Here is a 24,777-nt window from a genome sequence, read left to right on the forward strand (position 1 = left end):
CCAGCACTAGGTCCTAATAGACTGCCGCCCCTGCCAAGGAGACAGACGCCAGACCAGCGCTGTCAATAGCAGGGACAGGACAGCTGGGGAACCCTAGAGTGGCAGAACACCAGGGCCCGGTGGCAAGACAACCTTTGCAACCCTGAAAGTTCTCCCACTGCTTTGGACCCTTATATTTTCTTGGTGTGCTGGTGACATATATCTCTTGTTTTCTGCCACCCTGGGGGGCCCCAGTATAGTAGGAAGGGAGCTCATGACAGAACATGTAAAAGGACCCGTTGTGGGATCATAGTAAAGGGCCCCAGGAGATTTTATATATATATATATATATATATATATATATATATATACTGTATATATATAAAATTGCATTTTATAGTTGGCCCCCCTACTTTTTTCCTTGTCCCCCCATGTGCCCCCCCTAAATATGAAAGCTGGAGACGCCACTGTATATAAGGAAGGAGCAGGGTGGAGGAAACACTCACTCTACTTCCCAGAGAACAATGGCAGCCTACACAAGTCTCCTGGTCCTGATGGTCCTCTGCATTGCTTCAGGTACGTCCATTCCATGTCTTCTTTATTATTGTGGGATTTCCATCATCTGGAATAATCAATTGTTCTGTAATAATAAAAAAAAGCTTTTGCTAAATGGTTAGACCACTGAAAATGATGATGTGTTGGAACAGACGGAGCCTACTGACTCCTGGGGATTGCCCTGGCTCTGTTCCTGTATGTGCATACATTTTTTTTTTAACTTCTATTATATTCCTAATTTAATTTTTTTTTGACTGTATATCTACACTGCTGAAATATATCATTATAATATTTTTAATTAGAAAACCCTGTGTGCATGTTTGAGAGAGTGTTCAGCTTGATGAATGTGTGTGGGGGTTTTTATTTTTTATATATGTGTGGTGGTGGGTTTTTGTTTTGTGAAAAATGTTTTGCACTTTTGGGTCTTAATTTTATTTTTTTTACTAAATCTGTAGAGTGCATATCTGGTGGGTGCAGCTGTGCATGGTAGCCAATTGGCTAGTAACTTAAGCTTGTGCAATTAAAGTGATGCTAAAGCTTTACAAGCTCACCAACAGCACTCATGGGAAACTAATGTTAGTAAAATGACTTGCGAATTTGAGTATCGCAACGGACCAAATTCGCAATAGAATTTGCAGCAGTGTGAACCTAGCCTAAGTGCTACTTTAATTACCACTTTAATCCGCCACAGAACCTGTGTAATTGCTGTGTTTTTTGGTTTTAATGGGATGAGGTGGGAACCCTACATCTAGGTCAGTCGTCTCCAAACTGTGGCCTGGGGGCCAGATGCGGCCCTTTGCTTGATTTTTTTTATCCGGCCCTTGGGGTGCTTTTTTATTCATTGGCACCAGTGACGGGGCAGAAGTCCTCCCAATGACGGGGCAGAAGTCCTCCCAATGACGGGGCAGAAGTCCTCCCAATGACGGGGCAGAAGTCCTCCCAATGACGGGGCAGCATTCCTCCCAATGACGGGGCAGAAGTCCTCCCAATGACGGGGCAGCATTCCTCCCAATGACGGGGCAGCATTCCTCCCAATGACGGGGCAGCATTCCTCCCAATGACGGGGCAGCATTCCTCCCAATGACGGGGCAGCATTCCTCCCAATGACGGGGCAGCATTCCTCCCAATGACGGGGCAGCATTCCTCCCAATGACGGGGCAGCATTCCTCCCAATGACGGGGCAGCATTCCTCCCAATGACGGGGCAGCATTCCTCCCAATGACGGGGCAGCATTCCTCCCAATGACGGGGCAGCATTCCTCCCAATGACGGGGCAGCATTCCTCCCAACGACACCAATGATGGGGCAGCATTCCTCCCAATGACGGGGCAGCATTCCTCCCAATGATGGGGCAGCATTCCTCCCAACGACACCAATGATGGGGCAGCATTCCTCCCAATGACGGGGCAGCATTCCTCCCAATGACGGGGCAGCATTCCTCCCAATGACGGGGCAGAAGTCCTCCCAATGACGGGGCAGAAGTCCTCCCAATGACGGGGCAGCATTCCTCCCAATGACGGGGCAGCATTCCTCCCAATGACGGGGCAGCATTCCTCCCAATGACGGGGCAGCATTCCTCCCAATGACGGGGCAGCATTCCTCCCAATGACGGGGCAGCATTCCTCCCAATGACGGGGCAGCATTCCTCCCAATGACGGGGCAGCATTCCTCCCAATGACGGGGCAGCATTCCTCCCAATGACGGGGCAGCATTCCTCCCAATGACGGGGCAGCATTCCTCCCAATGACGGGGCAGCATTCCTCCCAATGACGGGGCAGCATTCCTCCCAATGACGGGGCAACATTCCTCCCAATGACGGGGCAGCATTCCTCCCAATGATGGGGCAGCATTCCTCCCAACGACACCAATGATGGGGCAGCATTCCTCCCAAAGACACCAGTGATGGGGGCAGACTTCCTCCCAGTGATGGGGGCAGACTTCCTCCCAGTGATGGGGCACTTAAGGACCGCCTCCTGCACATTTACGTCAGCAGAATGGCACTGTGGCCTGGGGGCCAGATGCGGCCCTTTGCTTGATTTTATCTGGCCTTTGGGGTGCTTTTTTATTCATTGGCACCAATCAAGGGGCAGACGTCCTCCCAGTGACGGGGCAGACGTCCTCCCAGTGACGGGGCAGACGTCCTCCCAGTGATAGGGGATTTTGTACTCCTGATGGCCACAGTCCGGCCCCCTTAGAGTCTGGAGGACAGTAATCCGGCCCTTTGTTTAGAAAGTTTGGATCTGATCTAGGTCACGGTTTGGCTAACAACTCTTTTTACTCCTGACTACATCAAATATAATTTTTGTTGAGCTGGGTGGCCACCCACAACTTTCAATTTTCGGACTTGTATTGGATTAGCTTCAATCGCTAGGATTAACAACTGATCACTCAACAAATGGCTCCCTTATGGGTTGGCGACACCCATAAGGGAGCATGCATGTAGAGCAGGGTTCCATGTAGGGTTGCCACCTCATACTTTTAAATTGAACACATATTTACTACGCCAGTTCTGTGGCTGATTAAGGGTGGTCAGTTTAATTGCCACCTTCAATCAGCCACAGAACCTGTGTAATATGTTCAGTTTCAAGGGAATGAGGCGGAAACCATAGTTCTAGGGTTCCTCCAGAGGTTGTTGGAGGTTCCTTGAGCAATTTCTGCCCTTTCAGATAAGTTCCCACTGACACCATTGATCCTTTTTAGCTATATGTAAGGGGGTAATGCTTCCTAATGACCCCCCCCCCCCTTCCGACCATCACACTAATGTATCCTGAGTTGTAGATGTAGTCTATATTAGCAGGAGTCTTCCCCCCCCCCCCCCGAGACCAAGAAGATCCCTCTGGGGTTAGAACCTCAGTAGGGTTTCTGATGCTGTCTATTTCCCAGTTGGTTTGGTTCCCTTTCATGGGACAGGAAATGAGTGGAGAAATAAGCTTTAACTTTCCCTCACCAAACAAGGGTTTGGATGGAGATCCACCAGGTGGCACAATTGGTGGCACAGATATTTGGCCCAAAGTATAGTAGAGAATGTTGTTGACCCAACACCTGGCTTCAGCCGTAATGTAATTAGCTTTGTATAGCCAGGAAGCGTTCGAGCCTCGAAGAAGGGTTTTTGTAGACCACCCTACCAGAAGAAGCGTTCATTAAGGATATTGCATAACCTGAATGCTAAACAGTGGAAATCTCTGCCACACGGGGAGTGGAATTTTTGGAGTGTGGAGTTGTTGGGGATGCTTTAGGGGGACAGGCAGTTGTTAGAGGGGGGGGGGGGTGCTAAATACTGGAGAGTGCAAATTCTGGGGCTATGCATGGTCAGTGAAGCTGAGACACCAGGGCTGTCATCGGACGGGGGCGACTACAGATGTGTGCTCATGCCAGCATAATACAGTGTCCTGCAAACAGTAGTGTCTACTCCACAGGTCATCCTGTCCTTTACTGTCACACTGCCTGCCCCCCCTCCTGTCACACTGCCTGCCCCCCCTCCTGTCACACTGCCTGCCCCCCCTCCTGTCACACTGCCTGCCCCCCCTCCTGTCACACTGCCTGCCCCCCCTCCTGTCACTCTTCTTCCCTCCCCCCCTCCTGTCACACTTCTTCCCCCCCCCCCCTCCTGTCACTCTTCTCCCCCCCCCCCCCCCCTCCTGTCACTCTATCCTCCCCCCCCCCCTCCTGTCACTCTATCCTCTCTCCCCCCCCCTCCTGTCACTCTATCCTCCCCCCTCCTCCTGTCACTCTATCCTCTCCCCCCCCCCCCCCTTCTGTCACTCTTCTTCTTCCCCCCCCCCCTTCTGTCACTCTTCTTCTTCTTCCCCCCCCCTTCTGTCACTCTTCTTCTTCTCCCCCCCCCCTTCTGTCACTCTTCTTCTTCTTCCCCCCCCCCCTTCTGTCACTCTGCCTGCCCAGGGGTTAAAGCGGAGGTTCACCGGGAAATTGCTATTTTTACCCTTGGATTCCTGCTCATTTTGTCTAGGGGAATCGGCTAGTTTTTTTAAAATCGAACCTGTACTTCCCTTTTTAGAGAGCGATCTTCTCCGCCACTTCTGGGTATGGGTCTTCGGGACTGGGCGTTCCTTCTTGATTGACAGTCTTCCGACGGTCGCATCCATCGCGTCACGATTTTCCGAAAGTAGCCGAACGTCAGTGCGCAGTATAGAGCCGCACCAACGTTCGGCTTCTTTCAGCTACTTGTGACGCGATGGATGCGACCATCGGAAGCCTGTCGGAAGACTGTCAATCAAATAGGAACGCCCAGTCCCGAAGACCCATACCCGGAAGCGGCGGAGAAGATCGCCCTCTACAACGGTAAGTACGGCTCGGGTTGTAAAACAAATAGCCGATTCCCCTAGACACAACGAGCATCAATCTAAGGGTATCTAAAGTAAAAAAAAAAAACATTTATGGGAGAACTCCCGCTTTAAATAGTCCTGTTCCTTCCCCTGGCCCCCAGCTGATTCCACAGAATATACTGGAATAGCTGAACAGCCTTATGGCTCATTTACACATGTAGTGCCCTCTGAAGAGCAATCCACAGGATTGGCTCGCACAGAGCGCCTGAACACCTAAGGCCGGCCCTGGGGGAGACCTTCCAATGACGGAACGGGACGTCGTTTATGGTGCATCCAAAATGTGGCAAATATAATTTTGAAATGATTCTAATTTTTAATCTTCTTTTTTTTTTTTTCCCCACAGCTGTTTCACTAAAATGCTACACCTGTCTATTGGAGCCTAGCAATGCAAACTGCACGACCGTTGCCACCTGCGCTGCAAACCAGAGCTTCTGCTTGACCGCAATCAATGGAATTGGTAAGAAGTTTTATATCCACCATTCTGTAGAATTTTCATAACTGATTGGTGGGCCGATCTTGGTTGTGCAGTTGTGTGCTCTTCCAGCAACGGGTCTACATCCCCTTTATTTTTTTTTTTATTTTTTTTAGCACTGGTTTCTAATTGTTGCCTCCAGTGGTGGTGCGTCCACAGCCTCCCCCCCCTCTCTTCTGCCACCTATCACCATGGATAGATTTTAACCACTTAAGACCCGGACCTTTAGGCAGCTAAAGGACCCGGCCAGGTTTTGTGATTCGGCACTGCGTTGCTTTAACAGACAATTGCGCGTCGTGGCTCCCAAACAAAATTGGCGACCCTTTTTTTTTCACAAATAGAGCTTTCTTTTGGTGGTATTTGATCACCTCTGCGGCTTTTTTTTTTTTTTGCGCTATAAACAAAATAATAAATATCCCCCAAAAATATATAAAAAACATTTTTTTTTTTTCCTCAGTTTAGGCCGATACGTATTCTTCTACCTATTTTTGGTAAAAAATCGCAATAAGCGTTTATCGGTTGGTTTGCACAAAATGTATAGCGTTTACAAAATAGGGGATAGTTTTACTAATGGCGGCGATCAGCTTCTTTTTTTTTTTTTTTTTTCCTGACTGCAACATTATGGCGGACAATTTTGACACATTTTTGGGACCATTGTCATTTTCACAGCAAAAAATGCATTTAAAATGCATTGTTTACTGTGAAAATGACAATTGCAGTTTGGGAGTTAACCACAAGGGGGCGCTGAAGGGGTTATGGATGACCTAATATGTGTTTCTAACTGTAGGGGGTGTGGCTGTAGGTGTGACGTCATCGATCGTGTATCCCTATAAAAGGGATTGCATGATCGATGCAGCCGCCACAGTGAAGAACGGGGAAGCTGTGTTTACACACGACTCTCCCCGTTCTTCAGCTCCGGGGACCGATCGCGGGACTCCAGCGGCGATTGGATCCCGGAGGTTCGGACCGGGGCGCGCGCCCGTGACCCACGGCTGGGTACTAGCACAGGACGTACCTATACGTGCATGTGCCATTCTGCTGACGTAAATGTGCAGGAGGCGGTCCTTAAGTAGTGGTCCTTAAGTGGTTAATCTATCTATGGCCGCTGCTGATGCCCCCTATTCAGGTGTCGAGCCCTTTGTTGGCCACCTGAATTACAGCGGTGCATTTTTTTTTTTTTTTTTTTTGGGAAGCGCTTGATTAGAGCCGTAGGCTGGTGAACAGTGGGCGCCATGCTGGGTGGTCGCTGTTCACTCAGCGTTGTTAGGAAAGCGATTCCTTACACTGACCCGCCTCGGACAATCAGGTGCTTGGGTCTGTTACCTGTCACCTGATTGGCTGAAACAGGTGCTGTGATTGGACTGGGGAAGACATCGTGGATGCCACCGTGACCCGCTGCAAGACGGGCAAGTGCCGGGCGAGGCACACTGGTGGCGTTTGATGGGCACGGTGGCTAGGTTTTTTTTTTTTTTGCCGCCCCAAAAAATGTGATCACCAGCCGCCACTGGTCAACTCCCATAATGGCCAATCGTGGTGGGTTTAGCTTATAAACAATCCTGCCATATGCCGAGAATCATCGCAATCAAGTGGGAGGAAAAAATAAGACCTAGAACTGGAATATTTATTGAAACGCAAAGTTTTATGCCCTTTAACCTCTTGACCACCGCCCCATGTCAAAAAGACGTCCTCTTTTTAAAGTTGAATATCTCGATAACGGCAGCAGCTGCTGCCACAACCGAGATATTCATCTTTTCAGGGGGCGGTGGTGTACACGATAACGGCGGTCTCCGCGGCGGATTCGCCGCAAGATCGCCGTTATCGGTGGCGGGAGAGGGGCCCCCCCTCCCGCCGCTCTCCCGCGCCATTCGCCGCTTACCGGAGCCGTCGGTAGCGGTGGAGGGGATCGGATGTGTCCGGCAGCTGAGCGGGGACGGGACTGAAGGAGAAATCTCCTTCACCCGTCCTCATAGCTCTGCTGGGCGGAAGTGACGTCAAAACGTCAGTCCCGCCCAGCCTCTTAAAGAAACATTTTTTTTTTGTCATTTGAAAAAATGACTTTTTTTTTTTTTATTTATTTTTTTGCATTTAAGTCTAATTATGAGATCTGAGGTCTTTTTGACCCCAGATCTCATATTTAAGAGGACCTGTCATGCTTTTTTCTATTACAAGGGATGTTTACATTCCTTGTAATAGGAATAAAAGTGATCAATTTTTTTTTTTTTTTTTTCAGTGTAAAAAATTATAAAACTAAATAAAAATAAATAAGAAAACCAAAAAAAAATTTTTTAAAGCGCCCCGTCCCGACGAGCTCGCGCGCAGAAGCAAACGCATACGCGAGTAGCGCCCGCATATGAAAACGGTATTCAAACCACACAAGTGAGGTATCGCCGCGATCGTTAGAGTGAGAGCAATAATTCTAGCCCTAGACCTACTCTGCAACTCAAAAAATGCAACCTGTAGAATTTTTTAAACGTCGCCTATCGAGATTTTTAAGGGTAAAAGTTTGACGCCATGCCACGAGCGGGCACAATTTTTAAACGTGACATGTTGGGTATCATTTTACTCGGCGTAACATTATCTTTCACAATATATAAAAAAATTGGGCAAAATGTATTGTTGTCTTATTTTTTTAATTCAAAAAAGTGATTTTTATCCAAAAAAAGTGCGCTTGTAAGACCGCTGCGCAAATACGGTGTGACAAAAAGTATTGCAATGACTGCCATTTTATTCCCTAGGATGTCTGCTAAAAAAATATATATAATGTTTGGGGGTTCTGATTAATTTTCTAGCAAAAAAATTGTGATTTTCACATGAAGGAGAGAAGTGCCAGAATTCACCTGGTGGGCAAGTGGTTAAAAGAAAAAGATGATTTTACTTCATATAATGTAAAGGGGTTAAATAACCCCGAGAAACGCTCTAAGCTTCTGGCGGAATTAAATAGATTGAAATCCCAAATAATATTTTTACAGGAGACGCATTTTAAAAATGGTAAAATCCCGAAGTTGGGAAACCGTAAATTCCCTACGGTCTACCATAGCACATCTCAGTCTACAAAGACAAATGGGGTATCGATTTTGGTGTCTAAACAAGTGCCTTGGAAGGAGTGTAAGACAGTTAAAGATGAGGCAGGCCGCCTCCTTATTGTGATGGGACTGATCTGTGACCAAAAGGTCACATTGGTAAATTTATATTTGCCAAATGAAAATCAAGTTGGTGCATTGGAAACATATTTGAATATAGTCCATCAGAATAAGGAGGGGATAGTGATAATGGGTGGGGATCTGAATCTGGCATTGGATCCGGCTCTCGATGTCTCTAAGGGAATATCTAATTTATCATATGGAAAGATACGAAGAGTGAAGGGACTGCTGCAGGATTTGCAGTTGATGGACACATGGAGGATCCTCCACGCACACGACAAAGATTACACCTTTTTTTCATCAAGACACAAGACGTATACCAGAATTGACTATGTCTTTGTGTCACAGAACGCTTTGTCGTGTGTTGTGGGGGCCACTATAGGTTCATTCACGATATCAGATCACGCACCTACTAGCTGCGTCTTGGAATGGGGAGAATTAAGTCCCCGTGAATGGCATTGGAGAATAAATGAGATGCTCTTGAAGGATCCAGAATATGAAAACCAAATAGCACAGGAAATTGAATCTTATTTTGAAACTAATAAATCGGAAGAAGTGAGTCCTCTCTGCGTATGGGAGGCACACAAGTGTTATATAAGAGGAATTCTTATTTCTCTTGGAGCACGGAGGAAACGGATTTATGGGGCAAAGCTAGATGCGCTGATCGAGGAGATCAAAGTGGTGGAACGGTCGCATAAGAAACTCCAAACGGAACGAGGAAAAACTTACAAATTTACGGGAAGAATTAAATATATTACTAACGGAGAGAGCAAGGGCAAAATTAACTCGATGCAAGCGTGCATACTACGAATTTGGAAATAAACCAAGTAGAATGTTGGCAAATGCCTTAAGAGAGACAAGGGCGAGGAATCATATCGAGCAAATAAAAAAGCAGGATGATACCCTAGTAAAATCATCACAAGAAATTGCAAAGACCTTTAGAGATTATTATTTGAAGCTATACAATATAAAAGGCCAACAATCTGCCCTAAGCAGAGAACAGGTAAACGACTACATAGCATCATCAGGGATGCCAGGGCTATTAGAAGAGGAGGCAGAAAATATTGACGGGCCAATTAAAATAGAAGAATTCTTAGAAGCGCTGAAAGTCTTAAAACCAGGAAGATCTCCAGGGCCCGATGGTTATACGTTATTATACTATAAAACCTTCTCTGAGAGGTTGGCACCGAAGTTCCTTGCCGCATTTAATTCTATAAGAGATGGACAGGAGATGAGAGACTCTGATGGCTCATATAACACTAATTCCGAAAGCAGGCAAAGATCCAACCCAATGTGCTAGTTACCGTCCAATTGCGCTGTTAAATGTGGATCTCAAGATCTTAACAAAAATACTGGCAAATAGGCTACTGGGATTTATCCCAGGCCTCATACACCCAGACCAGGTAGGATTTACACCCGGTAGAGAGGGAAGGGAAAACACACAAAGGGTCTTGAGTGCCATACAACTATCTCACTTTCAGCAGAAACCATTAGTGATTGTTTCCACAGACGCGGAGAAAGCATTTGATCGGGTAGAGTGGACATTCCTGAGAGTAGTGTTACAAAAGATAGGAATAAAAAAGGGGATGTTGAATTGGATTACAAGTTTATATTCATGTCCAAGTGCGAGAGTGAAGGTAAATGATGTCATGTCGGAATCATTCCTGATAGGCAATGGAACACGTCAGGGATGCCCACTCTCACCCATCATATTCATCCTCACAGTAGAACCCTTTTTAAGAACAATAAGGGCAAATACAGACATTAGGGGAATACAAACAAAAGTGAGTGAACATAAGGTGGCAGCGTATGCCGACGACTTACTGTTTTTTATTACTTCACCAGCGATATCCCTACCGCCATTATTGGTGGAATTGCGGAGGTACGGTGAGATATCTAATTTCAAAATAAATTACAGTAAGTCCGAAGCAATGGGAGTGGAAATGAATGTAATGTTAAAGCAACAGCTGGCAGACAACTTTAGTTTCAAATGGACAGACTCACATATAAGCTATTTAGGGACCAAAATACCAAACAGGCTTAATCGTGTATTTGAACTAAATTATGCACCATTGATTAGGCAAATTAAATTGGACTTTCAGAGATGGGAGAAAGAAATCTTTACCTGGTTTGGTAAAATAAATATTATTAAAATTAACATAATGCCGAGAATATTGTATCTGTTCCAGACCCTACCCGTGAAGTTATCAGCTGGCTTTTTAAAAGAGTTGAGGGCAAGATTCATAAGATTTATCTGGGCAGGAAAACCCCCGAGGGTACGCAGAGCCATTCTGACTCTACCTAAAGAACGAGGAGGAGTGGGGCTTCCGGACCCGGTGAGCTATTATGAAGCATCGCACTTAGCACGGGTAGTGGACTGGTGCACAGTAAAAGAGGCAAAACCATGGATACAGCTGGAACAATCGACAACTACTATACCCTTAGAAGGAATAGTGTGGCTCACAGAAGCAGAGATACCACAGGAGGTGAGGAGACACCCAACGATTGGGGCAACAATTCAGATAGTGAGAAAAACATTTAAAAACACCAAGATTTCGACACATCCAAGTCCTATGATTCCAATCTTAGGAAACCCAAGTTTTGAGCCGGGGTTGATAGACCAGAGTTTTGGAGAGTTAAAGCGGCAGGGAATTAGTAGATTGACCCACTTTTCCAGAGAAAACCTGGTAATGAATAGGGAAGAGATAGATAGAACATTTTCGGAAGATCTTGACCCGTTTAGGAGAATACAGCTCCATGCCTTTTTACAATCATTTAGGCAACGTATCGCAGGAATACGTAAACTTTCTGGGTTTGAACAGATTTGTTTAAAAAGAGAGCCACTTAGACACGCACTCTCAGCATTGTATGCCTTATTGATAGATTTAGAAGCACCGCAAGACCTGGGTTTTCTGCAGGCGTGGGAAAGGGATTTGGGTATCACCTTCACGGAGACTCAAAAAAAAAAGATACTGTTATTTGCACACAAAGCATCGATGGCAACTAAGTATCAGGAAGGAGGGTATAAAATCCTGACCAGGTGGTATAGAACGCCGGCAATACTGAACAGGATGTATCCGCAAGTGACCAACCAATGTTGGCGCTGCCAGAATGCGGAGGGCACAATATTTCATATTTTTTGGGAATGTCCTATGCTGAAAGAATTTTGGACGATGGTGTCAGAAACGGTTTTAGAAATTACAGATTCAGATGTGGGAGATAATCTAGCAGCTTTATTACTTCATGATATCCCTCTATCTAATGAAAAATATAAAAACTCTCTTGTAAGGCATTTGATCACGGCAGCAAAGGCATGTATCCTGGCCCTATGGAAAAGTACGACCGTTCCAACCAAAACACAATGGTTGGGGAGAATAGCAGAAATTCAGCAAATGGAAAGCTTAACTATGATACTGAGAGAACAAGAAGAGAAATACCGGGAGGTCTGGGAGCCATATATTAAATATAGGGAGCAAAGCCGGTAGTTGAAGATATGAGGGACTGGGGGGGAAGCGGGGAGCCCGATGTCCAAAAATTTTAATATTTTTTTTTTTTTTTTTATATTTGTGTTTATGATTTTTTTTTTTTTTTTTGTGTCCTATCAGGGTTGTCTTATCAGGGTTGTCTATCTGAGAGTGTATGTGGAGGTTACGGGGGTAGCACCCCAGTTAAGGAAAAGATATTGCAGTGGTGGCGTATAACATAACCATATTAGTAGTATGAGACAAACAAAGAGAAGGACGAATATAAAATACGCTATGTGAAGAATAGTGTAAAGGCGCTAATGGGAGAAGGAATCATGGCAAGGTGGTAGGATAATATTGTTTGTATAGACAGAAGAAAATTATGAATGTGTATATATATGTGGTGTTGTTGTTGTATAATACCAGTGCAAAATGGAAAATAAAGAATTTGAAAAAAAAAAAAGAAAAAGATGGCCACAGTTACTGTCAAATTAAATGTAAGTGTGTGTGTGTGTGTGGGGGGGGGGGGGGGGGTGGTTCCCCCCCCCCCCTTGCTGGAAGCAATCTGATGTTGCAGAATTTGAGATGGACACTCATTATTATGGGAGGGTTATTATGGGAGGGTTAATATCTTTATACAGGGCTGGTGCAGGGATTTGTCTTGGGCAAAGGTGTGTGTGTGTGTGTGTGTGTGTGTGTGTGTGTGTGTGTGTTTTTTTTTTTCCCACCCCACATCCTCGCACCCTAAGGCAGCTGCCTAAGAAGCCTTAGGCCTCCTGGATATGTCCCTGACTGCTGCAAATTGTCCCGCTTCTAATAAGTCTCAGGAAAACCTCCAGATCACCTCGATTCCTGCACCTTCATACCTCGGATCTCCCTGATTTGATGCCCCTACTTCACACTTGTTACCCCCCCCTGTACCTCCTACATACCTGTTCTTCACTGTGGGGGGGGGGGGGGCAATGTTGATGAGGACAAGGGCCTCTTCCCGACAACCCTGGCCGTTGGTTGTCGGGGTCTGTGGGCAGGGGGGTTTATCTGAGTCTGGGAAGCCCCCTTTAATTAGGGGGGGCCACCAGATACTGGCCCTCGCCCTATGTGAATGAGTATGGGATAGAAAGCTCGGGGGGGGGGGGGATACAGTGTAATAGAAGAACAGGAATAAGAACTGCCATTGTTGGCTTCATTACATAACGAGCTATTGATCAGGAACAAGCATGCAGGATGAGCGTTCACTTTCAACCTTTAAGCTGAGTTTACATGTGAATTGGATGAGGTGTGTGTGGGGGGGGGGGGTTCTGAAAGCCCCCCCCCTCGGTTTGTACTTGAGTCTCCCGCTGTGTCATGCAGTCTTAACTGCGGTTGGTGCCCGTCCACTGTAACAAAGCCCCACCTCCTCCTCCTCCTCGTCTGTAATAGACTGAGCACTGACTCGCTGCTGGGAAACTGAATGGGTGTTCCCTCTATCACGGACAAGGCGGGGCTTTGTTACAGTGGCCGACTGTAGTTAAGACTGTGTGCATGAGGCTGCAGATGGGCACAGTCAGGCTGCAAATGGGCATTGTTGACCCTCTTTCCACTTGCAGTAGCTGCTGCACTTCTCACCCTAGGCTTATACTTGAGTCCATTTTTTTTTTTTTTTTTTTTTTTTGTGTGTGTGTGTGTGGTAAAATTGGGTGCCTCGGCTCCAGTATATACAGTAAGTACAAACCAGTCACTTGTCAGGGTGCCACTTCGAAGCCCAAAAAAATCTAGTAAATGGACACAGGTGACCGCACTCCAAGATGTGAAGGATCCTAAATCCTTTATTGTCAATCCAAATGCACAGTTCAAGAGGTAAGGGATGGCAATGACATGTTCATGCGTTTGATCATAAATGTGTGAAACGCGTCGGGACCACCCCACTTGCCTGTTAACTGTAGATTTACAATGGTGTTTTTTTGTATCTTTCACATCTTGATTGTGGTCACCTGCTTCCATTAAGATTTTCTTTACTTCATACATTTCTGTTCTTGGATCCTTGTAAATGGTCAAATGTTTTATTCCCCCCCCCCCCCATGTCTAGTGGCTACGTCTAACTTGTTGTTCTCTTTCACTTTCAGGTGGCAATAATCTCATCTCCAAGACCTGCAATGCCACTTGTAAAGAGAACAGCGTCAACTTCTTCTTCACTGCCAAATCTTCCTGCTGTTCCACCGATCTCTGCAACGTCAGCGGTGCCTCCAGTATCAAGTCCAAATACAACGTCATTGCTGTGGCCCTGGGGTTCCTGGGGGCCCTCATGAGACAATCCATATAAAGTGTGCGTTTAGTATACAAACTAAGTTTGTTTTTGTTTAATGTTTTATGATGAAGTTGTGACTTTTTGGAAAGATTATTTTTTTTTTTCTCATGAAAATGGGAGGTGACTTGCCGAAGCGCTCTGATTGGTGGTCTTAATGAGCGCCTACAAGAGGGCTTTGGGATAACGCACCATTTTTTGTAGTTAAGTTATATTTCCTTAATTCCAAAAAGTCAAATTTATTGTCTTAATTCAGGGGTGCCCAACACACGGCTATGCATGTGGCCCAACACACAAAATTGTAAACTTGCCAAAATGTTTTACCCCCACTCTTCACAATCACTCCTTGTTCATGTCGTCGGTTTTCCTCGGCACCGATATTGGTGAGCGACTATTTTCAGGAAATGAAGAGCACTTTTAGAACCACATATCTGATGAGCACCATGAGAATTGTGTAAATGTGTTAATTTAAAAATTGTGTCAAGTGTTGCACCTCGTTTTTGTTGTCCTTTTACCTTTTTTATAATAAAATATTACAAAAAAGTGAAGTCTGATTACTCGACTGCATTATTTATAGTGGTTTTTCTTAACTTTTTTCAGTCAAGGCATCCTACCCGCTCTATAGCCAAAAGGCAGCTACAGCGCAGGCTCACGTTGCTGGTTGGGGGCGCCGATGTACGTCCTCCCATTAAGTGATCACTGTGTCCTTAGGACTCAGTTGATCAGGTCATGGGCATCCGCTCCATAGGGCAAGGGGGGGCAATTGACCCCCCCTGGAAAATCGAGAAGGTGTTGAAGAGTTTTGCGGCCGTGGGCTGTCTGAGCGGTCCCGGGCCGGATGTCACACAGGCACAGCGAGCAGAGTGACTCCGACTCCCCCTCCAGTGTTTATGTGTACACAGGGTGAGGGAACCTGCTGTGCCTGTGCAGCGCTGGTGGCTGATCTGAGGTACTGAATGGGAGGGGGGGGGGGGGGTCCGTCTGTGCTGAAGGGGGGGTTTGTGCTGAATGGGGGGTCCATATGTGCTGAAGCGGGGTCTGTACTGATGGGGGGGGGGGGTTCATCTGTACTGAATGGGGGGGCTGTGCGGAATGAAGGGGGGTCTGTGCTAAAGGGGGTCCATCTGTGCAGAATGGGGGGTCTGTGCTGAAGGGGGTCTGTACATTCTCTAGGCTATATTTAATTGGGCATGGAGTGAAGCTGAATTATCTCAAGAGCTATTTCACACTGCCAGCTGACCGTATTATCGGTAAAGCGGCGCTTTATCATCGTTTTAGCTACGCTATTCGGTCGCTAGGGGGGTATAAAAGCGCCCCGCTATCGTTTAAAGAAAGGGTTAAATGTGACTGTGTATCGCTGCTGCTGAAGCGCCCCTCCCTGAGAAAATTTCAGCGGACGCCCATGGATCAGGTCGGGGTAAAGAGCCAATTGCAGTTGGCCTTTACCACATGATCAGGTGTGTCCAATCACGGCTGATCACCTTGTAAGGACAAGCCAGTTATTGGCATTCCTTTTCTTGAGCTGACAGCGGGAGGAAAGGTGATAACCGGCTTGTGTGAAGGACGTCTACACTGATCAGTACAGGAGAAAAATGACCTGTTTTATAACAAACTATGAAAAGTGTGGTTCCAAATTTTTGGGTTTATTTTCTGTTTAGTGGGGGGAAAAAAACGTGGCACCCCATTGTAAAATATACACCATTGGTTTTACAAAACACGGCCACATCTGCACACAACTTTAGACGTCCTTTATTCTTCCATATGCACCTTTTGCATGCTGGTTTTGCAGGTCCGTTTCAGGTCTGAATTTTTACCTGAAACTGAGCCAATGACGCACGGGACCCTTCTGCTGGGCTCTTCACGGCCGCCCCCAAGATGTGTGAATCGGCTCCATTGACAGCCAGTCACACTATCCTGTCATGGGAAATGGATTTTAACCACTTAAGCCCCGGACCAATACGCTGTCTAAAGACCCAAGGTGTTTTTACAATTTGTCACTGCGCTGCTTCAACTGGTAATTGCGCGGTCATGCAATGTTGTACCGAAACGAAATTTGCGTCCTTTTCTTCCCACAAATAGAGCTTTCTTTTGATGGTATTTGATTGCCTCTGCGATTTTTATTTTTTGTGATATAAACGGAAAAAGACCGAAAATTTAAAAAAAAAAAATGATTTTTCTTATAACAAAAAGTAAAAAATATCGAATAAACTAAATTTTAGTCAAACATTTAGGCCAAAATGTATTCAGCCACATGTCTTTTGTAAAAAAAAATCGCAATAAGCGTATATTTATTGTTTTTCGCAAAAATTATAGCGTCTACAAACTAGGGTACATTTTCTGGAATTTACACAACTTTTATTTTATGACTGCCTATCTCATTTCTTGAGGTGCTAAAATGGCAAGGCAGTACAAAACCCCCCCAAATGACCCCATTTTGGAAAGTAGACACCCCAAGGAAACTGCTGAGAGGCATGTTGAGTCCATTGAATATTTTTTTTTTTTTTGTCCCAAGTGATTGAATAATGACAAAAAAATAAAAAATAAAAATAAATTACAAAAAGTTGTCACTAAATGATATATTGCTCACACATGCCATGGTTATATGTGGAATTGCACCCCAAAATACATTCTGCTGCTTCTCCTGAGTACGGGGATACCACATGTGTGGGACTTTTTGGGAGCCTAGCCACGTACGGGACCCCGAAAACCAAGCACCGCCTTCAGCATTTCTAAGGGCGCAAATTTTTGATTTCACTCCTCACTACCTATCAGTTTCAAAGGCCATAAAATGCCAAAATAGCACAAAACCCCCCCAAATGACCCCATTTTGGAAAGTAGACACCCCAAGCTATTTGCTGAGAGGGATGTCGAGTCCATGGAATATTTTATATTTTGACACAAGTTGCGGGAATATGACAAACTGATTTTTTTTTTTGCACAAAGTTGTCACTAAATGATATATTTCTCACACATGCCATGGTTATATGTGGAATTGCACCCCAAAATACATTCTGCTGCTTCTTCTGAGTACAGGGATACCACATGTGTGGGACTTTTTGGGAGCCTAGCCGCGTACGGGACCCCGAAAACCAATCACCACCTTCAAGATTTCTAAGGGCATACATTTTTGATTTCACTCCTCACTACCTATCATAGTTTTGAAGGCCATACAATGCCACGATGGCACACAACCCCCCCAAATGACCCCATTTGGAAAGACACCCCAAGCTATTTGCTGAGGGGCATGTTGAGTCCATGGAATATTTAATTTTTTTTGCCCCAAGTGATTGAATATTGACCAAAAAAATAAATAAAAAATAAATTACAAAACGTTGTCACTAAATGATATATACTTTTTGGGAGCTTAGCCGCGTACGGAACCCCAAAAACCAATCACCACCTTCAAGATTTCTAAGGACATAAATTTTTGATTTCACTCACACATCTTGAAGGCGGTGATTGGTTTTTGGGGTCCCGTACTTGGCTAGGCTCCCAAAAAGTCCCACACATGTGGTATCCCCGTACTCAGGAGAAGCAGTAGAATGTATTTTGGGGTGTAATTCCACATATAACCATGGCATGTGTGAGAAATATATCATTTAGTGACAACGTTTTGTAATTATTATTTTTTGGTCAATATTCAATCACTTGGGGCAAAAAAATTAAATATTCCATGGACTTAACATGCCTCTCAACAAATAGCTTGGGGTGTCTTCTTTCCAAAATGGGGTCATTTGGGGGGGTTGTGTGCCATCTTGGCATTTTATGGCCTTCAAAACTATGATAGGTAGTGAGGAGTGAAATCAAAAATGTATGCCCTTAGAAATCTTGAAGGCGGTGCTTGGTTTTCGTACGCGGCTAGGCTCCCAAAAAGTCCCACACATGTGGTATCCCCGTACTCAGGAGAAGCAGCAGCATGTATTTTGGGGTGCAATTCCACATATAACCATGGCATGTGTGAGCAATATATCATTTAGTGACAACTTTGTGCAACAAAAAAATCAGTTTATCATATTCCCGCAACTTGTGTCAAAATATAAAATATTCCATGGACTCGACATCCCTCTCAGAAAATAGCTTGGGGTGTCTACTTTCCAAAACGGGGTCATTTGGGGGTTTTTGTGCTATTTTATGGCCTTCGAAACTGTGATAGGTAGTGAGGAGTGAAATCAAAAATTTACACCCTTAGAAAGCCTGAAGGCGGTGATTGGTTTTTGGGGTCCCGTACGCGGCTAGGCTCCCAAAAAGTCTCACACATGTGGTAGCCCCGTACTCAGGAGAAGCAGCAGAATGTATTTTGGGGTGTAATTCCACATATGGGGGGGAGTATGCTTTGCGCGTGGGTGTAAGCGTTACTGGCACTAACTAGCTACCTAGCGGCACCAGCGACACTAATACAGCGATCAGAAAAACGATCGCTTAGTGACGCTGGCAATAGGGGGGGTGAAAGGGTTAACTCTAGGGGCAATGAGGGGTTAAAACCTTTATTAGAAAATGTATGGGGGTACCTAACGCTATAAAAACCTAGCGGGCGAACCTCAAAAAATAACTAGCTACCTAGCGGCACTAATACAGCGATCAGAAAAATGATTGCTTAGTGACGCTGGTAATAGGGGGTAAAAGGGTTAACTCTAGGGGCAATCAGGGGTTAAAACCTTTATTAGAAAATGTATGGGGGTACCTAACGCTATAAAAACCTGGCGGGCGAACCTCAAAAAATAACTAGCTACCTAGTGGCACGAGCGACACTAATACAGCGATCAGAAAAACGATCGCTTAGTGACGCTGGCAAAAGGGGGGTGAAAGGGTTAACTAGGGGGTGATCAAGGGGTTAAAACCTTTATTGGGGGGGGTAGGGGGCTATCCTGGACCTAACACTAACTGCCTGACACTAACTGCCTGTCACACTGAAACTAAATGCAGTGATCAGTAAATGATCACTGCAATTTAGTGACAGTGTGACAGGGGGGGGCTGGTGGGGGTGATCGGGGGGTGACCGGGGGGGGGGGATCGTAAGCCTATGTGTACAGGTGTCCGTGTAGTGCTTGTGTACTCACTGTGTGATGTCTCCGCTCCTCCGCCGGACGAATATACCGGCGGGAGGAGCGGTGACATCACTTCCTCCTCTGCCTGTGTTTACAATGCAGGCAGAGGAGGGCGGGGGAGGAAGCTGATTGGCTGGGGAGCGATCCGGAGGGGGCGGACAAAAACGAACCGCCGCCCCCGCATCCCGGATCGCTCCTGAAGGTTACCGACCCGCGCCATGTACCGGGGGGGGGTCCCGATCGGACCCCCAACCCCCGTCAAGCAGGACACGTACAGGTACGTGGATGTGCCTGTCCGTGCCATTCTGCTGACGTATATGTACATGAGCGGGTCGGGAACTGGTTAAGGGGAACCCCACGCCACAGGGGTCTCTCTACCCCCTCTGTCCACAACCCTGGGTAGTGGGCTTATTGGAATCTGGAATCCCCCTTTTAAAAAGTGGGGGCAGGTCCCAGCCCTACCACGTGAATGGGTATACGGTACTATATACCCCCTGCCCATTCACCCAAAAAGTGTCAAAGTAATAACGCAGACAGGTTTTTGAAAATTCTTTATTAAAAAAAAAAGTGTCCCTCACTGTTCCATCTATCACGCTGCACCCAAAAAACAAACTCTCCGCCTTCATTGCCGGCCGCTGAATGCCTCCTCCAGTTTGGCAGTTCTTGTATAGGTAATGGAGAGGCCACCTGGTGGCACTGTTCCCTTATGACGTCCCTGACCCAGCATGCACCAGTCTGTGACATCACAAGGGGGGTGGGGGTGGTGCCACCGGATTCGCCCCCATGCTTAAAGTGGGAGTTCACCCTAAAAAAAAAAATTTAACATTAGATTGAGGCTCATTTTGTCTAGGGGAATCGGCTAGTTTTTTTAAAATCAAAGCAGTACTTACCATTTTAGAGAGCGATCTTCTCCGCCGCTTCCGGGTATGGGTCTTCGGAACTGGGCGTTCCTATTTTGATTGACAGTCTTCCGATGGTCGCATACATCGCGTCACGAGTAGCCGAAAGAAGCCGAACGTCGGTGCGGCTCTATACAGGGCCTGCGCACCGACTTTCGGAAAATCGTGACGCGATGTATGCGACCGTCGGAAGCCTGTCAATCAAAATAGGAACGCCCAGACCCGCAGCCCATACCCGGAAGCGGCGGAGAAGATCGCTCTCTAAAACGGTAAGTACGGCTTCGATTTTAAAAAAAACACCCGATTCCCCTTCACAAAACGAGCCTCAATCTAATGTTAAAAATTAACATTTGTGGGTGAACCTCCACTTTAATATAGGAACTGTCAAAAGGCAGAAGGAAGGAAGGCGGAGCTTTTTTTTTTTTTTTTTTTTTTTTAAAAGGAATTTTTAACGGTCTGCCCCCTGCCCCCGCAGACCTCCACAGCCCAGGGTTGTGGGGAAGAGACCCTTGTCCCCATCAACATGGGGACAAGGTGCTTTGGGGCGGGCAGAGCCCCCCACCCCAAAGCACCCCTCCCCCAGGTTGAGGTCATGTGCCCTGATGTGGTTCAGGAGGGGGGGGGCGCTCGCTCCCTTTTAATTTTGGCTTGGGGTTCCACTTGATACCTTTTTGGGTCTGGTATGGACCCATGTCTTTTTTTTTTTTTTTTCCCATTTCAAAAGTTGCGTGTCGGCAATTGCAACCGTGAGTTTATTCTTTACAGGTACTTGTACAGCCCTGTCAATTTACGCAGAGCTTTTACATACAGTATATATTGTACATTCACATCAGTCACTACCCTCCAAGGAGTTTACAATATAAGGTCCCTGACTCACATTCGTACCTACATACTAGGGCCAATTTAGACAGGAGCCAATTCACCTACCAGCATCTCTTTAAAGTGTGGGAGGAAACCTGTGTGTGGGGTTTTTTTTTTCCCCCTTTGGAAATCTCATTTTTGCTGCAGCAGGTTCTATACATGCTACGGATGCACCACTTTACAGGCAGACAACGGGGACCCCCCCACAGGCACTGGCCCAGATTCAGGTAGAATTGCGCTATATTTGCGCGGGCACAGGGCAACGATTTTGCCCTGCGCCCACGCAAATATTTTGCGCTGCCCTCGATTCACGGAGCAGTAGCTCTGTGAATTGCGAGGGCGTGCCGGCAAAATTGCCCGGCGTAAGCGCGCGCAATGTAAATGATCCCGCCGGCGGGAATCATTTAAATTAGGCGTGCTCCCGCTCCCGCGCCGAGCGTACAGCGCATGCTCCGTCGGGAAACTTTCCCGACGTGCATTGCGGCAAATGACGTCGCAAGGACGTCATTTGCTTCAAAGTGAACGTGAATGGCGTCCATTCACGAATCACTTACGCAAACGCCGTGAAATTCAAATTTCACGGCGCGGGAGCGGCGGCTATACTTTAGCATTGGCTGCCCCTGCTATTAGAAAGGGCAGCCTTGCGCTAAAGTTGCCGTACGGAAACTCCGTACCTGGCTTGTGAATCAGTTGGTAGTATGCAATTTGCATACTACACGCTGATCACAATGGGAGCGCCCCCTAGCGGCACACGCAAGAATGCAGCCTAAAATCTGCGAGGCATAAGAGCCTTATGCCGCGCAGATTTTAGGCTGCAGTCGGTGTAACGAGGTTCCTGAATCAGGAGCACTCGTTACACCGGAGCAAGTAAGCAATTGCGCCGTGTAACTTATGGTTACACGGGCGCAATTGCTTCTTGAATCTGGGCCACTATATTTAACTACTTGCTTACTGGGCACTTAACCCCCCCCCTGCCCAGACCATTTTTCAGCTTTCAGCGCTGATGCACTTTGAATGACAATTGCGCGGTCATACAACGCTGTACCAAATGAAATTTTTTATCATTTATGGCAGCAGGTTATTTGTCAGGTGAATGTGCCACTTGCCACCAGATGCAGTGCCGCTTGCCACCCATAGCCTGCCAGTTGCAGTGCTGCTGTCACTCCCTCTGCATGAGCCGCGTGCAAAGGAAAGGAGCGGCGTCACTATCTGGACAGTAAAGATCACACCAGTCCCTGCCGCTGGGTGCCGGAGAAGGAGGAGGTCTCGAGGTGGGTGGGGACAGCAGTGCTGCACTAGGCGCAGGCCTCACTCCCGGCCTCACTGTCTGAGAGTAAATTGTCACTGGTTGCAAGATGCCAGGCAGCGCCGGCCCTAGCAACCAGTTCTGGAAATGTAGTTCGTGGCGGGTGGCTGTGTCCTCTATTTCATTCCGGGACACTGTATTGTGGGGGGAGGAGGGATTATGATGTGGGGGGGAGGGGGGATTATGGTGTGGGGTTGTTTTTCAGGGGTTGGGTTGGCCCCTTAGTTCCAGTGAAGGGAACTCTTAAGGCGTCAGCATACCAAGACATTTTGGACAATTTCATGTTCCAGACTTTGTGGGAGGAGTTTGGGGGACGGCCCCTTCCTGTTCCAACATGACTGCGCACAAAGCAAGGTCCATAAAGACATGGAGGAGGGGGTTTGGGGTGGAGGAATTTGACTGGCCTGCACAGAGTCCTGACCTCAACCTGATGGAAGACCTTTGGAAAGAATTGGAGCGGAGACTGCGAGCCAGACCTTCTCATCCAACATGAGTGCCTGACCTCACAAATGCGCCGTTCGTAAAAAAACGTCAATCACGTCGGGTCACCAGTCATTAACATAAAACACGCCCCCCTGTTCCACATTTGAATTAGGCGTGCTTAGGCCGGCCCATTGAAAGAATCCCAGTGCGCATGCGTCGGATAGAATGCCTAAGATACGTCGAACACTGCCTACGACGTGAACGTAACTTGCGCACAGCCCTATTTGCGTACGACTTACGCAAACAACGTAAAAAGATAGGCCTGTTCCGACGTCCATACCCTGCATGGGCTGCGCCACCTAGGGAGCAGCTTTATCTTTACGCCAACGTATCTCTTACGTTAACGGCGTAACTAATTGCGACGGGCGCACGTACGTTCGTGAATCGGCGTATCTTGCTCATTTGCATATTCTACGCCGAAATCGACGGAAGCGCCACCTAGCGGCCAGCGTAAATATTGCACCCTAAGATACGACGGCGTAGGAGACTTACGCCGCTCGTATCTTAGCCTAATTTAAGCGTATCTGGTTTCCAGAATACGCTTAAATTTACGACGGCGTAGATTCAGAGTTACCACGGCGTATCTACTGATACGCCGGTGTAACTGTCTCTGAATCTAGCCCTAAGACTGGGGATGTCGTTGTAGTTCATGTGCGTGTAAAGGCAGGCGTCCTAATACTTTTGGCAATATAGTTGTAGCGATACCCCCTCAGGAGCCGCTGATTAAATTTGGGATCGGCGTATTTAAGTTACCTCTTGTTGTGTCTAGGGGTGAAGGTAGTGAGTAGAGCAGAGATCGAATGTCCAGGCTGTTGGTTGACGTTTTCAAATGCTTTATTATCCTGGTCAAACACGACCAACTTGATGAAGAAAGGATAACTTTGCAGAATCAGGCTTTGGATAAAGAAAGCAGTCCTGCCCTCTGTAATTGTATTAGTCCCGTCGCCACTCCAGCCGGAGTGGGTGAAGTGCCCCCTGGACAGACCTCTGCCACAGGCCTGGCAGCCAGAGCGCCACTTGAAGCTTCTGGGAAGGAACAGGTCTCTGCCACAGACTTGCCACAGACTAAGGCCTCGCACTCACAGGGGCCTCGCGGCCGCCTAACTTACCCAATGCATTACCCCAGTTTTGAGGGACAGGGGACCTTAACGTTGCTGTGTTCAGGCAGCAATAAGAGCCCCGACTCAGGAGCGGGGACCGCCAGCGTCCCTAACAACCAGTGAATATCGGTGACACCACCCCTTGTGACGTCAATGACCCAGCATGCCCTCAGTCAATGACGTCACAAGGGGACGGGTTCAGCAGGTGACATCACCGGGTGGCCCCCGCCCCTTGGTTATTAAAGAGCAGGATCTGGGAGCCACCTTGTTAAAGGGGGCTTTCAGATTCCGATAAGCCCTCTGCCCGCAGACCCCCACTACCACCGGCTAGGGTTGTGGGGAAGAGGCTCTTGTCCTTGAATTATTTTTCCCATCATGGGTGTGAGTAGGGCCCCATGTCAAGTTTTGCCTAAGGCCTCACAAAGCCTAGAGCCGCCTCTGCGGTCAATGTCCGGTCACCAGATCCCCGATGGTTCGTTCAAGCCCTATTGGATCACCTGCCTCTGGGTTCTCCTCAGACCGATCCCCCACCGAACAGCACCCAGCTTGGGATCCTCTCAGTAGAAGTGGGAACCCAGTAAGTCACTGGGGTCCCTTTGTGGCATCAGTTGCTCCGGGCCATGAGGGCCCAGAGTCAGGAACTCCGCGTAGCACGCGACCCCAGGCCAGGTGGGCCATAGTGGTGGGGGCCATGATGTGCGCACACCCTAAAGGTGGGTGCCGCACCAGGAACCCGCGAAGAACCCAGAATAAATTTGTATAAATATATATCGCCATGTTGTATCAAACATTATTAACACATGAAACAAACGTGTCCACAATGGAATGTTTCCTGGAAGAAGACAAGTAG

The 24,777-nt window shown here is 47.1% G+C and overlaps 1 protein-coding gene across 1 annotated transcript; it reads left to right on the top strand.

The window, feature by feature from the left end:
• The first annotated feature begins 458 nt into the window (after positions 1–458).
• Positions 459–14,781, top strand: LOC120939559 (lymphocyte antigen 6E-like). Its single transcript, XM_040351970.1, has 3 exons — positions 459–555; positions 5,220–5,333; positions 14,055–14,781. Exons 1-3 carry the CDS (start codon positions 504–506, stop codon positions 14,249–14,251), a joined length of 363 nt encoding a protein of 120 aa, XP_040207904.1. The 5' UTR covers positions 459–503; the 3' UTR covers positions 14,252–14,781.
• Positions 14,782–24,777: the final 9,996 nt, after the last annotated feature.

This window comes from Rana temporaria, chromosome 5 (assembly GCF_905171775.1).
Source record: "Rana temporaria chromosome 5, aRanTem1.1, whole genome shotgun sequence".
In the NCBI taxonomy this organism is placed as follows: Eukaryota; Metazoa; Chordata; class Amphibia; order Anura; family Ranidae; genus Rana; species Rana temporaria.